At 38.4% G+C, this 26,322-nt stretch overlaps 1 protein-coding gene across 4 annotated transcripts in view; it reads right to left on the reverse strand.

Annotated features, from left to right (window-relative positions):
• Nucleotides 1–8,645: 8,645 nt before the first annotated feature.
• CAP2 (cyclase associated actin cytoskeleton regulatory protein 2) overlaps nucleotides 8,646–26,322 on the reverse strand; it is a 131,710-nt gene continuing 114,033 nt past the window's right edge. For 3 of the 4 annotated variants that reach the window (XM_046638691.1, XM_046638690.1, XM_046638689.1), the window contains 7 exons: nucleotides 23,262–23,451; nucleotides 22,060–22,232; nucleotides 20,855–20,978; nucleotides 20,680–20,762; nucleotides 13,892–14,032; nucleotides 12,342–12,398; nucleotides 8,646–10,316 (listed from right to left, as the gene is read on the reverse strand). In XM_046638691.1, coding sequence (XP_046494647.1) covers nucleotides 10,233–10,316; nucleotides 12,342–12,398; nucleotides 13,892–14,032; nucleotides 20,680–20,762; nucleotides 20,855–20,978; nucleotides 22,060–22,232; nucleotides 23,262–23,451 — 852 coding nt within the window. In that variant the 3' untranslated portion in view covers nucleotides 8,646–10,232. The remainder of the gene's footprint in view (nucleotides 10,317–12,341; nucleotides 12,399–13,891; nucleotides 14,033–20,679; nucleotides 20,763–20,854; nucleotides 20,979–22,059; nucleotides 22,233–23,261; nucleotides 23,452–26,322) is intronic. The other variant, XM_046638693.1, reaches the window with a different exon arrangement.

The raw sequence follows: 26,322 nt of genomic DNA on the forward strand, positions 1-26,322 counted from the left end.
GGCCACATCAGACTGGAAAAATTACTAAGATTGTTGGTATTCAGTGTTGACAGGGTATGGCGAAATAGGTTCACTCATACATAGCTTGTGCAAGTGTAAGTTTGCACAACTTTTTTTTTTTTAGGTACGGCACCACAGCATGGCTTGATGAGCGGTGTGTAGGTCCATGCCTGGGATCCAAATCCGTGAACCTCCAGCTGCTGAAGTGGAGCACGTGAACATAACCTCTATGCCACCAGGCCAGCCCCTGCACAACTTTTTTGAAGGCCATTTTAGTGACATCCACCAACATTCACAATATCTAAGCTTTGTGACTCATTAATCCCCATTTTATGAATCTACCTTTCAGAAATATGAGCATGAGGGTATAAAGATGCAAGTCAAGCATATTTCCTGGTAAAACAATAAAAATAAATGAGATAGCCATAAAAATTTTAAAGATTAGAAAGCAGAATGATAGTATAATTTGTCAATAAATCTAGTTCTTTGAAGGAAAAAACAACACAAGATCTAAAGTTATCGCAATGTTAATTAAGAAAAAATGGATAAATTACAGTATAGAACATTAAGAATTAGAAAGAACATATAATTTAAAATACCAAAACAATAAAAAAAACAGAATATGATGTTTGCCTTCATTCCAACAAATTAAAAAATCCAGAGATCCAGAGAAAATGAATTTCCTAGAAAAAGATAAATTGCCAAAATTGACTCAAGAAGAAGACAAAAACCTAAAGACGTTTATAACTACTGAAGAAATTTAAAAATCAAAGAGCTACCCATCACATGGTTAATCTTTTAGTTATTTTTTAATTCTCATTTTCTAACTTCATTGTCTTGAGCTCAGAGACAATGCCTGTATATTTTGGCATTTTGGAATTTGAGATATTGGTTTTGAACTACTGTATGATTAATTTTAAAATGTCTTCCATAAGATATTGGAAAAATAGTCAATATAATTGGCACTTTATAGCCAACTTGCAAAAAATAGAATGTTCCTTGCCTGCCTACCTCTCTTTTATTTTTATTTGCAAAAGTAAAATACGCTTGTTATAACAAATTAAACCGCAAAGAAATATCGGTGCACCCCAAAGGATTACCATCTACATTTTGAGCATAGATCTTTCTACATTCTCTTCTACTTTTTTCAAACATAAAAGATTACATTTTAATTTTTATAATTCTTTAATATTTGTTTTATTAATTTATTTCTTCTATATTCCTTTGATATGCCTTGTTTCCTTTTTCTAACTTTTTGGCTAGAATGCTTATCATTCTATAGTCTTTTATATATTGCACTTCCATTGTTGCTATTGTTATTGCAGTATTGCTTTCTTCTTTGATTCAGGAATTATTTAGAAGAGTAATTAAACATTTTCAGTGGTTGGATTACTTTGCTAAAATCTTTACTTCTCTGTTTGAGCTTTATTGCCTTGTTGTCAGAGACTATGGCCCATATAATATTTACTTTTCAGACTCTAAGATTTTCATTTTGTCCTAATGCAAGATTAAGTTCATAAGACACTGGAAAAACAAGTATATCCTCTATTTTTAGAGTTCTAATAATATTTCAAATCAATCTTGTTAATGATATAGTTTAGCTTTTTGGTCAGTCAAATTTATTTTGCCTACTCAATCTGCGCAAGACAGAAATATATATATTAGAGCACATTACTTTTATACTTTTGAAAACTCGTGTTTTTGCATTTTTAACAGTTATTGCTTAATACATTTTCGTGAAAAACAATTCAGTACTGTGGCAGGCAGAATTCTAAGTTGGTCTCCAAAATTCCCGCCTCCTGGTGTCCGCACTGTGTAGAATCTCTCCCCTGGAGTGTGAGACAGATCTGTGAATCTTATTCCCATGATCAGGGTACATTATATGGCAAAGGTGAAGGGATTCTTCAGTGATAATCAAAGTCCCTAATCAGTCAACTCTAAGTTAATCAAAAGGTAGATTATCCTGAGTGGACCTGACCAAATCAGATGAGTCCTTTAAATGAGAGTTTGAAGGTCAGAGATGGAAGAGTTCGGAGAAATTCGGAGAGACATCCTCATGTTGGTCTTGAAGAAAGAAACAGCCATATTGTGAACTATCTATGGAAGGGGCCATGAGGCAAGGACTTGAGGGTGGCTTTTAGAAATTAAGAGCAATTCCCAGCTAACATCCAGCAAGAGAACGGAGACCTCAGTCCTACAACCTCAAGGAACTGAATTCTGCTAATAATCTGAATGAACTTGGAAAGGACCCCAAGCCTTAGATGAGCTCAAATGAGAATGCAGCTTGACGCCATCTTGATTTCATTTCGGTCTTTCGAGCCTCTGACCAGCGCCCTCAACATCACGCCCAGACTTCGGACTACAGAAACAGGCATTGTTTTAAACCATTAAGTTTATGCTAATGTATTATGCAGCAATTGAAAACTAATACAGACACATAACGACTTCTGAGAGTGATATTTTTGGTGTGAATTGTATCCTTTATCATTATAAAATGAACTGTAAATTTCGGTTTAATGTATTTACTTTGAATTTTATTGCATTACATATTAGTATTGTGACTCCTGCTTTCTTGTTATTTGCATTCATCCAATATCCTTTTGCCCCTCCTTTTAGTTCTAATGTTTTGAGACACTTCGTTCTAGATGTGGCTTTTGAAAACAGTGTATATACTTGTTGAATTGAGTTTCTGTATTCTCATGGTATAATTTATCACATTTATATTTATTTTCACAATATCTGTGGTCTTATATTTTATCTTCCTCTGTTTTTTCTATCTCATTCATGCTTTTATTTTCTGTACTTTGGTATATAACTTTTTTTTGTTTTTTTCTAGTGTTTTATAAAGTAGGCATTTATTTTTAATAATTTTTTAGAAATTGAAAAGAAAGTTTGTTTCTCTAAAGAATTATTCAACCTATGTTTTTCTTCAAAGCAGTGTCTGTGACTCTTGCCCACTTGTGTCCTCAGTACCAGTCACATAGAAGTGTTCCAAAAATATTTAATTTACTGAATTGAAATCACTAGGTTCTAAGAAATTGTGCAAGTAAATAGCTTTTACCACTTTTTTTGAAATAAGCTTTTAAAAAATATTGATTTTCCCTTTGGATTATATTTTTTCATGTCGATTAAAAAACACTTCCTTCATGTGTACTCTTTTGAAACAAAAACTTGTAATCTGAAAGAGGTGAATAATAAATTTATGAACTAAAACATAATTATCTTCCTTTGAATGTATTTTAAAAATTATTGATGTCTAATAATCACAAAGAATTATGGGAATTTTAATAAACAAATACTTATAAGGCTTAATCTGACAAATTCAACCAATAAAGAAGAATAAAAAGTGAAAAGGTCTTTCCCTTCAACCCCATACTCCAAAGAGAGCTATTGTTGCCATTTTAGTGCGTTTATCTTTCCATGTTTTTCCCTATGCTATAATGATGATAATAATAGTAACTAATACTTATATAACCTTTACTATGTGCTATACATATATTAATTTAATCCTCAAAACAACCAAGTGGGTAAGCACTATTATCATCATCTTTATGTCAGGGATGAACAAACTGAAGTGAAATGATTTTTCTCAAAATTATACAGCCAGTAAGTGATAAAACTAGGATCCATGCTCTCAACCACTATACTAAACTGTCTTGCATCAGATATATGTTTATATTCCTTTAGATGCAAACAAAATATAGCTTTTTTAATTGGCATACATTATAATAAAAATATTCTTACTATTTGTTTTTCTGATACATGCTCATTTTACTTAACATATTGCGCACATCTTTCCGAATTCTTTGAAGGTATTTCTGATGACTGAGCTAGTAAATCAGAGGGTTCCTTAGGTGGCATAATAGTTTAGGTAGCCTAACCTACTCTGATAAACAAATCCAAATAGGTAATAGTTTAAGCACAAGGTAAGTTTATTTCTCATGTAACTGCTTCTGCAGGTTCACGGCAGTGAGTGGCTCTCTTCCATATTGTGACTCAGGGACCCAGGCTCTTTCTAACTTGTTATTTTTGCATAATCAGAGCATGTTGTCATCTACATGATGAGACTAGTTGCCATGTCTAGGATCTGGTTGGAGGAAGGGAAAGGGAACATGGGGAAAACATGCTGTTGTAGAAAACTGAGTCCTGAAGTGGGATTTATATTACTTAACACTGACCTTCCTTCAAGAAGAATCTAGTCACGTGGGATCTGACTGCAAGGGAGGCTGGGAAATGTAGTTTACTAAGGAAAGAAAGACTAGATTTTGGTGGGCAGCTAGTGGCTCTGCCTCAGCAGTTTTATTATATATTTGTTTAATCATATTTGAGAAAAATTTTAACACATTGATCTCATTTTTAAAGGATTACATATCTTTAGAGGTGTCACAGGCATTTGTCAAATGCATACACCTCTGGTTAATGGTTTCCAGAATGGAAACCAGGTCTTATGACTCCCATGCCAGAGCTCTTTCTAATTAATGCAAAATCTATTTTTAGTTTTTTGAAGAGTTAGTGTAAGTATGAACTTTTTAACCCTCAGGATAAGCCCTGTTGGAAACGTGTCTATCTGGTAAGATGTTAAAGAGAGAACTTATTTCTGTAAACTATAGAGTTTATAGAGTCAATCCAATTTGAGAAAATAGTTGTCTAGCCAGTTGGTGGAAGCAGGCTGCAGAATGTAGACCATATTGCTGTGTAATTATTTGAGATGTTAACAAATGAGAGAACATTTTGATAATTCTCTAGTGAACCAGATTTTAATTGTTAGTGATGGGATGTTACTCCCTGAATTCCACATCCATGGAATGGGCTCACGTTAAAATAGTCCTGCTTTATTCTTCAGATAGCTGCATATCAGCTGTGACTGAGCACATAGGAAAATGTTGACCACTTATTTAGTGAATTTGGACAGGCAATTTTGATAACTTCAGTTTTCAAAGACTATTTCTTTTTCAACAGGCACACACAATTTCTTTTTGCTTAGTCAGATAAATATCAGAATCTCTGTTTTGATTTGCCATTGTAGTGAGAGCTAAAGAAATGAGATTCGTAATGGTGGAGGAAACTCCTGGTTATTTCTTCCAACTTTTCTCTGTCCCAGGATATGGAGAATACATATAACAAACTCCTTTAAATACCACACTGCCATGAATTTATATCCTTTTCCTGAAGATACATATCATACATGACTCTTGTAAAATATTTCGCTGGACCTCTATACATCTTTTACTAATGCTACCATAGGACAATATCTTTAAATATCCAGAGAGGATCATAGACTTTGCTCATGCCTGATTGAGGAGGGCAATTACTCCCCTGGAACTGACAGTCTGCATCCACCTAACTCTGATATTTTTCCTACAGCTTTTAAACTGAAGAGAAATGTTGAAGCAGAGGGTGTTATACTATCAGCTGCATGCAGGGCAGGCTGCTGAGGGACATGTGTCATTAGCATCACCCCTGCTAGGGGATGTGTACCATTCATTATGTGTGGGCATGGTTATGGTTCATAGGGACAATGAACAGGAAAGATCAGTCTTCCCAAACAAATCTATAAAACCATTGTGTTCATGGGAAGACTTCCCATTATATGTTTATCAACTTATGAGTTGAAGAAATGAGGTCACAGAGTTATTAAAAATAACAAAAATTTTTAAAATACACACCTTCTGATTAGTTTCCAAGAATTATTGAGCTCATGGGAAATTACTAACTGAATTTTAGTGAGAAAACCTTTGTGATATTGGTGAATGAGATTTAAAAATTAGCATTATGGTTTGGTAAGTGTGGTCAATGATGCATTTCTTTCATCTGGATCTTCACGTCAGATGAGGTATCATTTTTTGACTCTGATGGTCTTAAAAACCAAGATAATGAAATAAATGTGGATTTAGAACTCAAATATTCAAAGTTGTGGGTTCTTTTTTTTCCCCCCAAGGAAGATTTGTCCTGAGCTAACATCCATGCCAATCTCCCTCTATTTTGTATGTGGGTCACCACCACTGCATGGCTGTTGATGAGTGGTATAGGTCCACACCCAGGAACCAAACCTGAGCTGCCAAAGTGGAGCAAGTCAAACGTAACCACTAGGTCACAGGGCTGGCCCCCCAAATTGTAGTTTTAAGCAAAAATTATCTTTAAATATAAAATAAGACATTGTACTGGTGGGAAACACGAAAAAAAATTCTCTACTGATAGGCAAACATTATCCTTTCTTAGCTGCATATTCTGTGCCAAGTTACTAAACAAACAGTAGAGGAACAAAAAACATTTGGAGAAATCGGGATGAATTATCAATGGTTAATTTGAGTTGACTTACTTTCTACTGGTAGCACAGACATAAATTTCACCATGTACAGAAACACTGAAATGGTCAAGCTTGAGGAAGATTGGCACAGATGTTAGCTCAGGGACAATCTTCCTCAAGCAAAAAGAGGAAGATTGGCAACAGATGTTAGCTCAGGGCCAATCTTCCTCACCAAAAAAAAAAAAAAAAAAAAAGAACGAAAGAAAGAAAGAAAATGGTTAAACTTGCAAAAGAAATCTGTGAAAGACTATAAAGTCAGCTTGTCTCAGTTAAGGCAATTAAAGCCCTTAAAATTCTGTCTGTATCTGCAGTGCTGCAGACAGTGCTAATGGTTTAAAATAATTCTTTTAAAATGAACGTGTTTAATGAAAGTCATTTTTTGGAATATTAAACTTATGAAATGATTCTTAAGGATTTGGTATCAGAGGCAATGGAAGGACTCCAGACCAATATCCAACTGTCTACTCTCCATTTCCCATTACATGTCACAAAGATGCCCCGAATCAAACATGTTCAAGACTGCACCATGGCTCCCTCCAGATCCTGGATCTCTTTCAGTGTTTCCAATCACAGAAAATGGCTGATTTGAAATCTCTGTGAAAAGTATGAGGAGGCCCTTGACTGAACTAGAAAGGCAGATGAGGAAAACATGGATTTGTGTGGAAAATGTGCATTAGTTTTAGTTATGTTGAATGAAGTTGGGACAGAAAGGTAGAAATACTCAGTGGACTCTTGGAATTAAGAATCTGGGGAGATATGGGGCCTGCCCGGTGGCATAGGGGTTAAGTTGGCACATTCTGCTTTCGCAGCCCGGGGTTCGCTGGTTCAGATCCTGGGTGTGGACCTCGCACAGCTTGTCAACCCATGCTGTGGCAGGCATCCCACATATAAAGTAGAGGAAGATGGGCACAGATGTCAGCTCAGAGCCAGTCTTCTGCAGCAAAAAAAAAAAAAAAAAAAGATTGGTGACAGAATGTTAGCTCAGGGCTAATCTTCCTCAAAACCAACAAAGAATCTGGGGAGATAGATTTGAGTTGGGGATGTAAATTTGGGAGTCATCTACATAGAGGTGATAGATGAAGTTAAGGGAGACAAATGAGCATATGAGAGGGGGGAAAAGGTAGAAAGGAGAGGAGGCAGATTGTGTATCACAAAATCAAAAAGAGTTTAATAAGAAAAGGGCAGTGTCAAGAATCTCAGTGGATGAGGAATGAGATAAAGCCACTGGATTTAATGACCTTTGAGAGTGTCAGAAACACGGTAAGACTAGAAGCCAAATTACAGTAACAAAAAGGTGTGTGCTTGTGTGTGTGTGTGTCTGTGTTCTAGTCCTTGCTTTACCTCTAACCAGTTGCTTGTCTTTATTCAAGTTGCTAATGTCACTGGACCTCTGCTCTTTCATCTTTAAAATAAGGGGCTTAGATAAACTCATCTAGATTCTAAGAAGTTGCAGTAGACATTTTCAATGATTGAAAGGGTAACTATATGTATTTCCTATCAGTTCTAGAAAGAATTTCCATAGATAAGGAGAAGTGGTTCGTATTGACTACTCACTTTAAGATCCCTTGCTGTGAAAGGAAGATTATTATAATGGATTATCTAAAGGAGATAGCAGTATCGAGGAAAGGATTTTCAAGACACCAAAGACTTTTGGATTATCATTTTGATTCTACAAATGATACTTAGTAATATTACAAAGTGAAGAGATCCAGGAGACCCTTGGCACTCAATTTTCTGGCTGATACTTACTTTTCTTTCGATTTTTTTGCAAGTGTGCATGACATGCAATTCTGCTACATACGAATTTCTTACTTCTTTGACACTATTTACTCGGTCATAGCACTGGTGACACTGGAATTCAGCAATGTGCAGGAGCGAGTGTAGTGGAAACACAGCGTTGCTTTGTTGTTTTCCTATACATTGCCAGTTTCTTTGTTTTTCTTTTCCTTTTTCAACAAATTCAACCTACCCAAAAAACCAGTAGGTGACGTGTGGCTGGTAAAATTATTGTTTGAACCTCAAGTCCAGGTTTTCAATGACTGTGGCGAAGCATTTTGACAGGCTGATGCCAAGTCGAAGGCCAGTCGGCAGAGTCTAAGAATTTTGACTGGACTTCTTTTTCAATATAAAATTATTACTACATAATGGGTATGGAGCATGTCCTTTTAAGAGTCTTTTCTTCCTACTTGAATTTTTTCGTCCAGACGTTTATCTATAAATTTATTATAAAAGTTATTCATATTTATATTACACATTAAAAAACATAGCAGATGTAATACTGTATCATATTTATAAATTAAATTTATTTTCTGGGATGTTTATATTAACACAGATGTATGAGGGGGATTTTCTCAGTGAAGAGGACTTGAATTATAAAACTGGATTCTAGAATTTTATGACAGTCATTCCAACTGCACAGGGCCTTATCCGATATCTATCTCAAAGACGCCACTCTTCAGGGAAGCTGATGGCACACTGTATATATTCTCTAATTCAACCAGCAGGACTCAGCTGTCTTTCCTTAAATCTGACATGTGAGCAAGGGGCAAATCAAAGCGGAAAAAAATAATTCTAACACCCAGAATTCATCACAGTATTTAAACAATTAGAACTTTACTTTATTTCAGAGTAAGTTTACAGTTGAAAAAAAGATATTTACTAAAGCCACCACATTATTCATATGGACAAAACTTTTATAGCAAAACCTCATCCATGAGCATTAGTAATCTGAATACTATATGGGTATAGAAGATATTTAAAAAACGGAAATGATATATTCCAAAGGCTGTAATAGGCACAATATATATGCTTGTATTGGGTCTGCAAGCATTATGCTATAATTCATTACACATGATCCGAGGAGCTGCAGACTTTCAGCACTGTGTACTGAAAAGATACCACGGAATAGCGTAGTCACTCTTGGGTTGAAAAAACACGTACTATCAAAATAGGAGCAGAAAGCCAAACCAACAGACAATTCCTCAGGTTTTGGAAGAAGTAATACATCTCTGGCTTTTTCATGTTCATTTTTGAGACTGCTTAGCAAGTCTGGCAAGTGGAAAAGGAGAACGTAATTTGTAATAAAACATTAAAGACATCATTTACGAGGCATCTGATATTTAACAGGTTCAAAATTGGGAAACAAAAACACTGAGCTTGATCTGAGAGCAAAATTGTGAGGTGTTATATCTGCTTCCTCCCTACCAATTTCTGGCATAAAAAGCTTCATGCGGAAAAGTAAGTTTTGCAAGTGACATGGCGCAAAAATATTTAAGATAAATCATTAGAATTTACTTTTGGCTTTTAGTAACTGTAAATTCAACAAGTCTTCCGAGGACCAAGAAACTGGATACAGTCCTTAGTACGGAATTTTCTCAAGTTTTGTAAAAACACGGGTTGAAGTTATTCGTGCCGACAGTGTATCCACGCTGATAGAGGTGAACATGTGGCAAAACTAAGAAAAAAATGGTATATTTTTTAGAGCACACTACTCCTACATCATATCGAAATTGTCTAAAGGGTAAAAACGTACATCTTAGATCCTCAAAGGTTTTATTTTCCAACTAGCAATTAAACGTAAGTGTAAAAGGGAATCATGCAATATTTTTACGTATCAGCTACTGTGTTAATGACAGGAGGGAACAGAATTCCTTTTTTCCCCTCTAAATGTTTAATGCTCACAAGTCATCCTGTGGAACTCAAATCACACACAAAGGCAAATCAGGAAGAAACGTTAAATACTTCAAAATGCCCACGATGGCGTGCCAGAAATGATGCTGTTTCTATAGCACGGAATTGTTGGAGGCCAAAACTAAAGTAGTAGGTGCTACTGCCACTTCTAGATCTTTAATGCTGCTTTTTTCCTTTTTTTTTTTTTTTTTTTGCATGGGGGAATTCACATCAGGGGGCTCGGTCTCTCGAGAGGTTAGGCCATAATTTCTGCAGGTTCAGTGACCAGCTTGGATCCATCCCATGCCGTCTTGAACTGTTCAGGAACAGGAAATTCTCTCTGGAAAAAGGCAAGAAGAACCAAGTTTTTTAAACCCAAGGTTTCCTTTTGCCAACAGACGGAAGGCTGATTAGTGTCACATGATGGACAAAGACATTTTACGGAACCCATATATCATGGAGAGGTCTTCTGTGTCACAGGGAGATTTGCACAGTCATGTGTCAGTTCTGTGACTGTTTGCCAGCATCATCCTTAAAGCTAGCACTTACTAAAAACCAGCCATTCTTCTAAGCACTGGATATATGTGAACTCAGTTAATCTCCTACACATCCTTATGCACCAGATATTATTGAGACACACCTACAGGCAACAGGCCTGAGAGGTTAAGCAACTGGCCCAAGATGGCATCACAAGAAAGCAGGGCAGCCAGAGTCCAAACCTAGCCAGCCTCTCTTACCCACTACTCTCCACCAGACTCTAACACGCACACGAATCAACTAGGCATCTTGTTAAAATGCAGATTCTGATTCAGCAGATTTGGGAAAAAGAATGAGAACCTTTATTTCCAACAAGTTCTAAGGGGATGCCAAGGCTGCTGGTCCCCAGTCACACCGAATAGAAAGGATTTTCCCAGCATTGTCTATTCTTTGATGAAATATAAACATGTGCTTTGGGCTGTATACAAATTTCTTACTCTTTATCCTGTCCCCCTGGTCTTCCTATTGAGAAATACATGCACACCATCACATACGTACACCCATCCACACATACGCACACATACACGTCAAGAAAAATGCAGAATAGCCAAAATAAAACCAGTTTGGATTCTCTCCTTTCCCCAGAGAGTGATTCCCTAGTCATTTCAGAAAAGGATCGAAAAGGAAGGCAAGGAGCAGTCCCCTCGGCCCTGGTTTCAGTGGCCTCCCTGGACTTCCTGGCCACACAGCGCTGTCGAAACCCCAAGAATCTGATAAGCATGATGAAGAAATGAAAAGTAATAGGATATATTATGGGAAATGAGGAAGCCATTTGGTTTAAAACCAATGAGGCTTGGCCTTGTTTTTCCAGAAAGGCCTGACGTGGCCTGCTGAACATACATTGTACATCTGCTTTAAACACTTACAACATCCCAAAGCCAAGAATGATGCCCTTAAAGATAGAGATGTGGCTCCCCACCCATCAGCATTTCTTTAAGGGTAAGCATCTCTTCCCAGAATCTAAGGATTAATTACTGACTTGCCGTGTTCACCTTGTGACCACTGACTTGCTGACCCCTGACCTACTGAGTTCATCTTGTGACCACGGACCTGCTGTGCCAGCAAAGCATCTTGTGATTGCTGTAAAAGGGAAATTCCTGTCATATGTGATGTATACTCTTTGTTCCAAGATGGTAAATAACCACCCTGTACACTCTGCTTCTTTGGAGTGCTTCCTTCCTTTGTGAAGGTACTCCCCCAGGCTTTATGGTCCTTTAGGCTTGGCTCATAGTAAATTCACCCCAATTTTGATTGATAGATTGATTATGGATTATTTGCATCGACCAGCTGATGCCTGTGCTCATCCGCTGGTGAGATGTGATGTATCAGTGGACTGCACACAGGAGTACATATCTTCCTAGATGTAGGATCCAGCTGTTTCCTTTGGAAGAAGGTGTTATTTATTTATTTTAAGGGGAAGGGTCTTTCTATAATGAGTGATGTTTTCTCCTTGAGGGAAATCTGCAATGGAAGGTCTTAAGATGAAGCAAAGAAGCCACAGTCTTAATAACTGAGTGTGTATGTGTGTGTGTGTGTGTGTGGCTGTGGGGCTGTGTGTTTATGTAGCCAATATTCCTCTGGGGCTCTTCTTAATGAGTAAATGAGGCTTTCTATTTGCTCTTAAGTACCAGCCCAGGGAGAGAATGCTCCAGAGTGGGAGCACCTCTTTGACACTTAACAGCTTTACAGCTGTTCCAAATCTTTTTGGGGAGTGAAGTGATAGTCACATGATCACAGATCTCCATTTATCTTGATGGATAAATCATCTTCATCATCCATTCCCAGATGACAATGCCCCTGGCAGGACCTCTGTATTGCTCCCTATTACCTCCAACCGGATAATTGCGTGAAGAGGGCCATGGACTGAGGGCACAAGACAATTCACCTGTGAAGGGAAGATGACTTTTTCAGCATAAAAGCTCAGGTTTTGACCTATACTCATCCTTTAGGTCAGTGGAGCTCAGTCTTGGCTCCACAGTGGAATCACTGGGAAGCTTTAACAAATACAGATGTCGGGGTCCCACGCCCAGGGATTCTCTCTTAACTAGTCTGGAGTGTTCATCCAAACCCCACTGCTTTTCTTAGTAGATCCGGTTCCCATGCAGCTGTGCCTTCTGCTGAAACAGCTGCAAAGGCCAGGAATCACCCCAAGTTTTGGCTCTCCCACCTGAAGCTGGGCTGTACTGGCTTCAGCTCCTCAGTAGTCTGCTTCAGGCGGAGAGCCCAAGGGGAGAGTCCTCTGACTCAGGGTTCAGCTGGCCATACACCTAGTAGTGAAGCATGGCCCAAGGCTGCCAGAGTTTTGCTTCTTAGACCTAAATGATGAATTCAAGGCTTCCATATGTGATGTGTGGCTGGGTAGTGCTGAAGAGCTTACTGACAGGTGGGGAAAGAGAGCACAGCAGCAGTCATATTATCTGCCTAAGGAGATTAACCGGACCGCCGACTGCTGTGTAGATGGCCAGTGATTGACCCACAGGCTGACAGGCGCCCCTCTTCCAAAGGTGTGCCTACTAAATTAGGTTTTCTCCCATCCTTCCCTAGTTCACAACACTCTTGCACAGTTAGAATCAAAGGGCATCATCTCTGGATTTATTTCCCTACTTCCAAGAAGTAACACCTAGTAGGAAGCAGTAAGTCGCTTCCAAACAGCAACAACCAGTGGGTCCACTGCACTGCGCGATGCAGAAGATGTACTGATGGATACTTTGCTCTTAGCGTGTGAGAATATCTACATGCTTCTTTTAGAAGCTGCTTTGCTTGGGAGAGGAGACAAAGAAAATAAATGGTGGCAAAATCATTAGGCTAGTGTTTCTCAGAAGGGTTGTTGGATGGACTGATGGCATCAGAGTAACCTGGGGTGCCTATTAAAATACAGATTCTGGGCCCCACTCCAAGCCTCCTGCACCTTAGGTGCAGACTTTGTGAGCTGGCATGTCCATCAAGCTTCCCAGCTGACTCTCATGCTGAGTTTGAGACCCTCCGATGTATAAGTATACCTACACAAATAGGCCTACTTATTATCCCATTTTTTCTCCCAAGCATTTCCCCCTCTTTTCTGTTTGCCTCCACCATAGCAAGTGAAAATATTTAGTCCTAAGTAATATGAACTCAGATGCATGGTGTACTATTTGGTAAAAGCTAGCCTATTAAAGTAATTATTAGTAAACTGCCTTGAGAATCACAAATCCAGGAGTAAGCATAGTCAAGAAGCTAACAGGGGAGAAGATATGTGGAAGGCAGCTCTGAATACCTCTCCTGCCCGTGAATTATTCTGCAAATGAAACTCATAGCTCGGGAGCTGATTAATCAATCTCTAAGAATGTTAATCACAAAGGCTCAAGAAAAGTGCTTTACAGACTTTTACAAGGTACTTACATAATCCCCATCCTGAGGGATAAGTATATTCATCTCGGATGACTTGGCGCTCACAATCGCACAATCTAGTGCATCTTCACTGAGGTATATGTGGCAGCCTTCTGTCTTATTAATGGAAATTGTTGGCACTTTCCCCATTACCTGAAATAGGAAAAAAAAAATCTTGGACCAAAGCAAAGAAATGGAAATTACAACGTCCCCAAATAAGTACAATTCATGGGCCTAATCAAGCCTTAGGAATAGCTGGGCCAGGGCTGGACAGGCTGGGTAACGCACCGTCTCCAGGCTGAATTGGTGGTGTCATTTGGGGACACAATGAAAGGACCACACAAGGGGATTCTCAAACCTCAGGGTCTCTTTCCTGAGACAAAATGAAGGGATTAATTTGAAAACAGCAGCTGAATGTTGAGAAAAAGTCTCGCAACCTATTAGTGGATTTGAAACATATATTTGATTTCATGATAAAAGAAACAATTTGCATTTGCTTTTATGGGGTTAAAATTTAGTTTTGACAAATCTCTATGAAACTTGGATTAAAACAAGTAGTAATATTGTCACTTAAGAGTAAATAAATTATTCCGTAACTGAGTAGATTTTTCCTGAACGTAAATAAGAAGAAATAAGAAAGATTACAATTCTTTTCACATAAGTCCTTTGCTGGATAAAAGTCTCACTGGCTGAATGTGAAGCTTAAATGAGATAATGAATGTCTAGGTATTTTGAAATGTATTAATTTCAGGAGCCAAAACTGGAGACCTGGTTCAGGCCACTCATTGTATAGGTAAACAGGACCACAGACCAGAGGAGGCCACTCTTTGGATTGTTTACAAATATCAAAGTGCTATAAAACTTCTGATCAGTTTTAAATTTCTCTTTTAACAGTCAGTTTTCAGACAACCCCCCAAAATCTCTATAGGGGCAGACTGTTCCCCCAGTGACCATATTACTCTATAACTTTTCTTGTAACGGTAATTGAAGCGATAAAGACATCTCCTCTTTCACCCTGAAGAAAAGACTGGATTGCAAACCAAAGGAGCAACTCCTGTTGACGGTGCAGGTGATGTAAAGAATTCCTCAGGGGCAGTCCTGCCAGGTCACTACACTTCTCTGTTTTCTCCTCTCTCCATAGAAACTGGACACCGAGTTGGAAATGAGCCCCAGTAAAAACAAAGAAGGCAGAGGTAGTTCAAGGTCAGGTAAGCACAGGGCGTTGCCATAAATAAAATAAAATAGTAAGACATAAATGCATGTTTCAAAGATGTGTTGGCAGTAATGTGTCAGCAGTAATGTTTTGGCAATCTAGATTTGTTTATTTTATAATGATGAAGAGCGTTTACATAATAATCAGAACTGTATAAATATCCAGGCAAGGCAAGGAAAGGAGTAAATTGTCACTGAGTCTCAGGTGATTTGTTTAGGAGACAGAGTGGAAGCACATGAGGCAAGCACACTATGCTAATACATTTTATTTATATTTATGTATTGCTATATTACGTTAACAATATTGACATGCCCTATGTATCCAAAAATCTGAAAAAGCAATAGCAGAATTTAAAAAATAGCCCTGATTTTGTAAGAATTATCATGTCCTACCGTTTTGGTTAGTACTACATTAAAGTAGATTATATACATGCCTTTTTTCCCTGGTAGCCTGTGACCACTTGGAAAACAGAGATTCTTTCTTATCAGCAGAACTGGGACAAAATGTACTCCTCTGCTGAGTGACAGGTGATACGTGACCTTACCCAGGCCAATGGCTTAGCATTTAATTCATGTTTCTGTATTAGTTTTGTTTTTCATGAATTTATTTCTTTATAAAATTTTTAAAAATTTCCATGGAATATCTTCATCTCTTCTCTTCCCCATAATTTGTACCATTTTCTTGGATACTTTGCTAAAAACATAATTATTGGACCAAATCATATGAACTTTGGTCCACGCCCTTTTTTTCCTTTCAATCTTTTTAACAGCATTATTGAGGTAAAATCTGCAAACGTAAAATTTACCTATTTTAAGCGTACGATTTAATGATATTTAGTAAATTTATAGAGTTGTGCAACCATCACTTCAATTTGGTTTTAGAATATTTCCATCATCCCCAAAAGATCCCTAATGCCTGTTTACAGTCAAGCCCTGTCCTCACCCCCAGGCAGCCACTAACCTGCTTTCTGTCTCTATTGTGTCCAGGCCCTTTTAAAATAATTTATTAAACATTTTAAATAGGTAATGACATTCACTTGGTTTGAACATCCAAAAGTTCAAGAAGTATTCAGTGAAATGTCTCTCTCTTGTTTCTGAACCACGCTGCCAAGTTTCTGTCCCTCTTGGACAGACAGCCACGGTTTATCCTTCCAGATTATTTTTAGAATGCATGCCCACAGCCTTAAAAAATTATGATATACTCCAAACATAGAGGCATACAAAGAGTAATATAACAAATACATAAATACGTATATGTCTGTTAAACAGCTTTATCAGAGCTTAACATTTTGGCTTATTTGCCTTGTTTTTTGGGACTATCATCTTACAATATAGTTGAAGCCCCCTCTACACCATCCGACATCTCTTTCACCACCCTTCTTCGCTCCCCAGATGTAACTACTCTTCTGAATTTTTTGTTTATCATTCACACCAAGTCTGTCCCTTGGGTGAGGTGACCTTGAGCCCTCATAAGTACATTTAACACGTGCATATTGTTCTCCACGTTTTTACTCTTTAGCTACAGGGACACATTATACAGTGCCTGCCGTTCTATCACCTGCCTTTATTGCTCAATGCTGCTTTTGAGATTTACCTATATTTATACATGTAACCGTAGTTCATTCATCTTAACAACTGTACGGTATTCTACTAGGTGGATTTATTTATTCATTTACCAGTTGGTGGTCATTTAAATTGCTTTTGTTTTCATTGCCATTATGAATGATACTGCAATAAACACTTTTTACACGTCTCGTCGACATATGTACAAGAGCTGCTTTAGCGTAGGCTGTGAATGTCTTTATTAGATGGTGCCAATTTGCTCTGCACAGTGAGTGTAACAGCTTTACTCTCCTGACATTGATATATCAGGGTTCCCATTATTCCACTTCCTTCACAATCCTTGTACTATCAGACTTTTTAATATGCAGGCAGTCCTCAAGTTGCACAGTTCTGATATGCCTGAGTTTCAGTTAATGGGCTCCTTGCAAAGTAAGGACAGCCTGAATGCAAAACTGATGAGTGTGAAAAGATATATCTAATTGTAGTATTAATTTACACTTCTACTTTTATGAGGTAGATTATACATATGTTCACATACTTATCAAACACTTCAGTTTGTCCTTCTCTGAATTGCCTTAACATTCTTTGCCCATTTTGCTACTGGGTTGTTACTCTTTTCCTTATTGACTTATGTTAAGTTCTTTATAACTTCTAGTTACAAATCCTTTTTGACTATCTGTGTTGCAAGTATCTTTCTTCAGTCCATGGTTTGTCTTTCACCTTTGTATATGATGTCTTCTGTTGAGTATATAATTTTAATTTTAATATGGTTAGATTCATCAGTGCTTTTCTTTGTGTTTTTTGACCCTAATTAATTTCTTTCCTACTCTGAGGACATGAAGATTTTCCTCTGCATTTTATTCTCAAAGTTCAAAAACATTTCTTTTCGCAATTAGGACTTTACTTTCATGTATGGTGTGAGGTAGGAATTCAGTAGTTTTTTTTTCCCATATGGATTGCCCCAAAATATGTCTCCATGTATGCATTCATCTATTTCAGGGCTTACTATTCTGTTTCATTGGTTCATTTTTGTATCCCTCCAACAATATAACAGTTTACAATGACTCTTACTATCTGGTATGCAGGTCCCTTATTGTTCATCTTTAAAACTGTTTTAGCTACTTTTGTCCATTTTTCTTCCAACTGAGTTTTAAGACCATTTTATAGTAAGGACCCTGTTAAGATTTTGAGCTGAATTTCTTTGAATGTGTAGATTAAATGGGACAATTGATATTGATATCTTTCTGTACATTTATTTACATTTCTTTTGTATTTTTTTTGAATATCTTATATTTCTGCTGTTTAATTTTTTCCTAGGTACCTTATAGTTTTTTTTTTCTTTTGCTATTTTAATCTTATTTTCTAATATTTATTTGTGGTGTAAAGAAATGGTATTGATTTTGCATGTTGATACTATACCCAATCATCTTGCTGAAAATTCCTATAGTTTTGCAGTTTCTTGAATCTCTTGGGCTTATGTAAAGGCAATCATTTTGTTGGCAAATAAGGACATTTTTGTCTCTTCCTTTTCCAATTTTATATTTCTCAATTATTTTTCTTGTCTTATTGCATAGGTTACAACCTTTAACGCATTACTGAATGGAAGTAATGATAGAAGGAATTCTTTTCTTGATTCTGACTTTAATGGAAATTCTAAAGTTTTAAATGAAGTATGATTTTTGCTATAAGAGTTTGATAGATACCCTTAATTTGGTTACAGAATGTAGTATATCTTCTGTGACTTTTTTTCTAGGATTATCAGACATGGATATTATCTGTGTATATATGTATGTATGTGTATTTAGAAAAATGAAATCATTCTTGACATAATGGTATAAAAGTGTTTTCTTTTAACAAGATATCATGGTCTTTCTAGGTCACTTTTTAAAATGGTCGCATAGTACACTGTAACAAAGTACATAGTTACATTGTATCGAATTCAGAAGTTTAAAATTTTTAAGTAGACATATCTGTCTATCTTTTTTGGTAATTTCTTCTATTCTCAATTTCGATTTTTTTCTCCCTCCAGAAATTTGATGAATATTTAGAACTGTTTTCTCTACTTTCTTATAGTTTCATGTTTTCTATTTAATTCATTTGGTTTTTTACTTTGAACCTGATGTATTTACATTAAAAAAATAATGCTAACTCCTTATATATGGTATCATCATTGCCACCCATCCCATTTCTGTAAGAATAAAAGCTTGAAATAAGCCCTCTAAAATGAAGAGGGGGGATGTTAGATTAGATTATTTCCAAGATACTTTTCAACTGGCTAACTATGTACTCTCATCTCTGCTAAAGAATATTATTTCTGGTTTGTTTGTTTTGGTTGAAAATAATGTGAAGTGAGAAAGCCTGGCTCTTTACATAGGAACTTCCACCACGCAAAACAGTTCTTCAGAAATTGTGGACTCATTATTAGGTTTCTATGAACCATACTTGTCCTTAAGGAATTGAACTTTCTCTGACATGAATGATTTCCTTAAAATTTTCATGTGTAATACTTTGGGAGAGGCAGTGTTATTAAATGGATAAATGTGGTTAACAGAAATACAAATTGGGAGATAGTGTTATCAGAATGTAAACTTCATGAGAACAAGGATTTTTGTCTCATTTGCTCTCTGCATTTTTAGTGCTGAGAGCAGTACCTGGCATATCAGAGATGTGCAATAAATATTTGGCAAATATATCAATGAAAAATATGAGTGGTAAATGCTACGTGGTCTTGGGCAAATAACCCACGTTTTGGAATCTGAAGTGTGACCCAAGGATAGTCAAATTTCCCTGTTTACACAGTGAAGGTGACAATACGCTATATGTCTGTGGGGGATTGTTTGGTGCTTTCTTCTAAATGATTTTCTATCAAGGAATGAAATTTACAAAGGAGTGGAAGCAGAATGGTTAGGGGATGGGGATAGACACAGAGGCATTGAAAAGAATATAGGGAACTGGAAAGTGAAAGAAATCAATGTATCCATCCAAGCTATGTGGCAAGAATATTTAAAATTTGGTCTGGAGAGAACTTAAAATTCCTTAGCTTAGCCTTGTGTTTCAGGGCAAGGAACTTGGAGTCAGAGATGAAGTGAATCACCCAGGGGCACAGAGTGGGTGAGGGCAGAGCTGGTGCTGGTGCCCAGGTCTCATGGTGCCCAATTCAGGGCTCTTTCCATTAAAGGGACACACACAAAACCAAGTTCTTAAATGGCAATTAGTGAAATGTAAAAAGTGCAGTTGAGTGTACTCTAACTAAAAGTGGCAGTGGTAAAAAGCCCAGTAAAACAAGAGAAAGCTCTATAAAACCAGAATCCAATTTTAACAAACGCCATAAGGGAACATCAAATAATAAGGGGTAATTAATAATATGAAAAGAGTGTAATCAAAGATAGAAGTTATAGTTGGCTAAAAGTAAGAAGCTCTTTAGCTTTTGGGGTATTATAAAATCCCATTGGGCTAAGTCAAAATTTCTAGAGGAATGCAGATTTCCTTCCAATCCTTCTTTCCAGTTTCTTAGTCTGATTATCTCATTGACTCCTCAGAAAAACTTCTCCTCCTCCTTACCCAGAACCAATTTTTCCCAAGGAAAAAAATTTCTCTTCGGCATGGTACTATTATGCCACGAGACTCTCTTAGTATTTTTGTTTATTCATTAGTCAATTCATTCGAATCAGTCACTCATCAAACATTCACTGGACACCTACTGTGTGCAGATACAGCAAACATTTCTGGGGCTGTAAAGGTTAATTAGCTGTTCTTGATGTAAAGATTCATTAGCTGTTCTTGAAATAGAGATGGTAAACCAGTCATTGCAGTACAAGATAGGATGTGTTATAAGAGATTGAAAAGCAGGAATTAACATTGTCTAAGAAGAAGATAGGGCTTCAAAGAACAGCTGATGACAGAGCTGTGTCTAGAGGGAAAGGGAATAGGAGGTTCCAAGAAGACACGGAGGGCCCTTGCAGGCAGAGAGGATGGTCTGTGCCAAGCCATAGCAGGGGCAAAGCATGACTGAAAGGGCCACTTACCTGCATTTGAATGTCCTTGGAGTTGATCACTTCCACAATGCCTACCACATTGTCAAACACGAGGCCAAACTTCTTACAGTTGTCTGGGGGGAGAAAACAACTCCACTAAATACACATAGCATGTTTATACAGAGCAACTTATGATAGTAACTACAGAGCCATAGTTCTGCCCTACCGATTATAATAGAATTTATTTTCCCTTTCATCTGTAGAGTAGACTTGTTGCAATTGAAAATGTAAGCCACTTGTTTCAGTTCAGTCTGTGGAATCACAAGGTCATTCCTGTCTTCTTGGTACTCCTAAAATGAAAACATAGGCAAATATTAAACATAAGGATGTGCAGATAAATTGAATCCATTGCCTACTGAAATTACTACGGAGTTCAGCATTCATTAATTATAGCTTTTCAATATGTCTTTTCTTTCAGAAACCATTTTCTCACAGACTAAAATACAGGTCTTACTTTGTCATTGTAACATTAGAAATGGATGGAACCACTACTTGGAAGAGGGTCAATTTGCAAAGAGTCAGGTATCAGGCCCCCTGGCCAGCAGGTGGGGGCTGAAGCAGGGATGTGAGAGCGTTTTATTGAGTCTGGATGCTGAGTCCAGACTTGGTACTGCAGCAAAATCTGCGGTGTCAAGTAGGAGTTAGGCAAATAGGCTAGTAAGGGTCACAACAGTGGTGTAAGTCCCAGTGTCATTTCAGACCATGACAACCCTTCCGGGGAATTTGGCCCTCCATCTTTGGCGAAGCGCCTGGATTGGCAGGGGGCACCAGCTTCCATCCACATTCAAAGTGTCTCTGTCCTGCTCACACAATGGTGAAAGTGGTGGGGGAAATGGTAGCTTGTATCAGTGCCTCCATGAGTGGGATAGAAGGAAACACCCTGCAGCAGATCAGAATGGGGCACAGATGAAAACAAAGGGCTGTCAAATTCAGAGAGGCAGAAAGTAGAATGGTGGTTGCGGGGGGCTGAGGTGGGGAGGGAATGGGGAGTTGTTGTTTAAGGGGTACGGAGTTTCCATTTTACAAGAAGAAAAGAGCTCTCTGGATGGATGGTGGTGCTGCTTGCAAAGAATGTGAATGTACTTAATATCACTGAACTGTACACTTGAATGGTGAAATGGTAAATTTCATGTTATATGTATTTTACCTCAATGAAAAAAAAATTTCTAAGTTGAAGAAAAGAGTGCATGAGAAATAACAAAAACCAAAAATGTTTAGGGAAGCATTCAGAAATGCCCCAGTTTCTGTTTTAGCCAGTGGCTTCTGCCTCTGTCATTTCACTTAGAAATCCTTAAGACCTCGGTAAATGGTTCAGCCATTGGTCCTTCCATGGGACTATGTCAGGAATAAAGGTACAAGGGCTTCACTCACCACTCTCCATTTCTTTCCTTCCAACTCGAACACAGGAGCATGTTTCTGAGGAGGAGACTGGGGAGGCTTGGGGCCTGGCGCGTGGCTTTTGGTTGGAGATGGAGTTTGTCCTCCTTGAGCCCGTAGGCTGGGATTCTTGTATGTCTTCTGGTCATCTCTGACATGCCGGAGCCCTGGGAAGGTAATACACAGAAACATTTCTTTATATTTTATGCAAAGAGAAATGTCCCTCGCTTCTTAGATCAACACGATGTAAACAGCACAAGAAGTTTTGATAATGCTGTTTTCAAAGCAGCCTAGTGTTTTCTCAAGGTTAATATGCAGAGTCTGAGACTCTGCATTAAATTTAGAGTTAAGAGAAGCACTGTAAGTATTTTTTAATTGGAGGAACCTCTTCTTTAAGGAGATAAGATGATAGATAAAAATTCTGCAAAAAGCAAACCATCTTACCACGAAGGATCATATGATTTACTTCTCTCACGGCTAAATCATTCGCCAGACATAGCCTAAAAGGTTAGGGCACCCCAGTAAGTATATGTCAGAGCATGGAATTGACTTTAGGGTTATGAGTCCATTCCTTCATTGGCAGATGAGGAGACAGTGCAGCTGGTTGGAGCCAGAAAACAAGTTAGAATTTTGGGTTCTTAGCTCCCAGCCCAGTGCATAGGGACACTTCTACCACAATTCCTATTATTCATGCAAAGCAAAAATACATTTGCATAAAGTTTTGGGCAACATGATTTTATTGTTTAGAATGCATGTGCCCCTGATCCTGATATATTTTAAATATTGTATTTTTTTTTAAATTAACTGTTCACTGTGAGGACAAAGGTAGTTCCATGATAAAATTCTTTGACAAGTCTGCACACTGCTTGAGAACAGAGGTGCTGTTGTTTGTCATTTTTATTTCACTCGATCTTGACACCTTGGTTGTAGGTGTTGCTGCAGCATCCGAGGCTGAAGTGGTGATGCAGTGCAGTGGTCCATTTAGAACCCAACATATCTGAGTTCTTTCTGGTCCACACTATGGCCCACTGAGCCCATCTATCTCAGGATGAAGAACGCTGCAGGCTTCTGTCATCCCAAGAGCAGCTCCCTGTGTGTTGGGGATTGGGATGGAATGATGCATCCATCACTGTGGGCTCTGGGGATCTGCGTGCCCAGAGCCAGAGGGAGACACCTTCAAGGTCTGGTTTTCTCACCTTTTGTAATCGCTGCTCCTTGGTTAAGTTGGGCAAATAAAGCTGAGCGTGAAGGAGAGGACTGCTCTTTTCTGCCTTCATTCTCAAAAAGTGGAGGTGGCCCTGGAGGAGGTGGAGGAGGCGGGGGTGGAGGAAGGCCAGGCCCAGGGGAGAGGACAGACAATGCTGATGCAGTTGATGCTACTGGACCCTGTGGGAGAGAGAAGATGGAAAGCATTGCATTAAGACGGTGCCCTCGCCAAGAGCTAGGATTTTGTCCATGTTACTGAGAACCTGTTGTCAATGAGGGAGTGAGATTCAAGACTCACAAAGGGCACTCAGGAGGCACACTTGTGCATCACGAATCTGTTTGGGAGGACCTGGGACCCGGGGTGGGGGGAGTCACCTTGGGAATGGAGCATGACTTAGCTGTCCAGCCTTTTCAGTAGAAACTGCATGTCCAGGATTCACACTGCCAACTCAGAGGCAAACAAAGCCATATTCACAGGTTCATGTTCAAAGCTCAGCATTTGAATGAAACCAGGCCTTAGGCAGTTGAGAATCATAAGAAAAATGTGGTTCAAATGATAACAGGATTCGCTTTTTTGGGACGCTGGGAATTATAACCACCAACAGAGACAGAGAGTGGTGAAAAATACTGAGTGGCTACTAGATGTTTTTGAGCCTTTTTGAGAAGCTAAAGAAAGACATACTGAAACCTTTGGAACTCATTTTTCAAGGAAGTATGCCTCAAACTGACCCCCAAGCAAGGACCATATTTGATCCGGATGCCCGTCAAACGCGAAGGTGATCAGGGTCCAGGACCCAGCTGATGGTTTGGTTCATCTAATGCTGATTGTTAGCGAACCAACCAAAAATTGGATTTTTCCTGAGCATGATCTATGCTTATTTTTTTTTGTCTGCTACGTGAAGTGCATATGAAGTTGCAAGAGATTCAAATGGCAGTAAAAGGTGTTAGAGAAGAGGGGGATTTGTTTTAATGTTTGGAGAGGACCCCATAGATGAAGTTCTCACAGAGCTTAAAACTAGTAGGATAGAAACACACATGTACAATAAACTTAGGTGATATACCATTTTACTTTTAAACCCTGAAGTAGAACTAGATACCTATGAGAAGGAATTATAAGCTACTTCATTTAACATAATAGCCAGGAAACTTAAAAATTTGAGAGTAATGGAAATGTGGCTTAGGCTAGTATATTTTCCATATCAAATAGAAAATGCAAAACATCACATAAGTGCTAAATATGAACAAAGACAGCATATCCTTATTTTCATAAACAACTCAGTATTACAAAGGGTCAGGAAGTTTTAATCTGTGGTAGTTTTCAGTTGAAAAAAAAACACCACACTATTTTCAAAGGACTTACATAATCCTTTTAAGTGTAGAATTACCCTGAAAACAAAAGATTCTTCTCTCATTCAGAATGCATGTCTTAAAAACTGAGCAGGCTGGAGGTCTCGTCTCCTGAAGATATAACTTGGGATGGTTTTGTGTTTTTAAGAAAGAGCAGCTTAACTCCATCAGGAGTCTCAGGTCAAGGAGAAAATAACTGCACAGTTCTTGAGACTGATCAATTTTTCTTTTTCCAGTATCTTAAACGTTTTCAATTATGTTACTGGAGTGAAATTTGAGAATTTGCTTTGAATCATAATATAACATAAGCTTTGCGCATCAAACAGTATTCCAGTCCTTAGTTCCAGACACTGAGAGCCACGAAGTATTACTACTCATAAGCACGTAATAACTCACATAGTCAGTGAAGGGACAGACCCCTCCTCCACGTCCAAAACACTGCAGCTTTATCCTCCTATTTTGTAGAAAGAGGAGACGATACTGGCCTCCAAATTTTAGAATGTCTTAGTTGGTTCCCTCGCTCTCAGAATTCAGAGCCTCTCTCCAAGAGCCTTTAGAGGACACTGAAACCAATAAGTCACATATTCAACTTTTTGGGACTTTGATACATTTGGATGGCTGACCCAGGAACACCAAACAAAGGATTTACTGCAACAGATGTTGACTACAAAAGCCAAAAAATAAGAGAACTCAGGACCAGCTGAAAATCTGCCTTGGACTTATCCTTTGTAAGTTCTGGCTCGTTCCTGTATCAGCCCCAGCGAGAGCATAACACTAGGCTCTGGTTTCCACGGTTACTGTACAATTAGCATTCAGGGGCTTTACTGTATACAGTGCACTCGAAAGCAAACTCATTAGACATTCCCTTACCGGGATCTCTGTGGGCTGCCCCTTGCAGCACCAACTTCTCTCTGCCTCTTTCTCCTCTTCTCCTGCTGCAGGATACTACAGCACATGAGACCAGAACTTTCTGCATTCTCACATGTGCCTGGCCATGAGTGGCAGCCACAGTGACAGAATCACAGCTCAACACTAAAGTCTTCAGGCGTCCCAATAAAAACAGAGAGGAGATGGTCAGGGAAGGAAAGGGAGCCAAGAATTCTGGAAAGTCTAGCATGTGCCAGTCATTGTTTCCATTCAGGGAACACATATTCAATGCTCCGTATAAGACAGGCTCTATGCCCAGGGTTCCCAAACTTGGCTGAACACTAGAATGATCTGGGGATCCGTTAGAAATTCCAACGCCCAGGCCATGTCACAAAAACGCTCTCTGGGGAGGTAGGACACAGGCATCTGTATGTTTTGAAGCTCCCTACGTGATTCCAATGTGCAGACAAGTTTGGGAACAACTCCTCTATGGTATGTGCTGAGACCGATCTGAGTTATCACAATATTACTAGGAATACATTGAAATCCCTCTTTAACAGAACATAAAGCAGGACATCAGAAAGGCTGACCCAATATTAAATGGCCAGTAAATGGCAGAGACATAATTCAAGCATATATCTGCTTGATCCTAAACGCTTCTTCAAGATTGGTGGTTGCCAGAGGTGGGAGGTGGAGGTAGGCAAAATGAGTGAAGGGGGTCCAAAGGTACAAACTTCCAGTTATAAAATAAACAAGTCCGGGGGCTGTAACGTACGGCATGGTGACTATAGTTAAGAATATTGTATTGTATATTTGAAAGTTGCTAAGAAAGTAGAT

Source organism: Equus quagga, chromosome 15 (assembly GCF_021613505.1).
Source record: "Equus quagga isolate Etosha38 chromosome 15, UCLA_HA_Equagga_1.0, whole genome shotgun sequence".
NCBI lineage: Eukaryota > Metazoa > Chordata > Mammalia > Perissodactyla > Equidae > Equus > Equus quagga.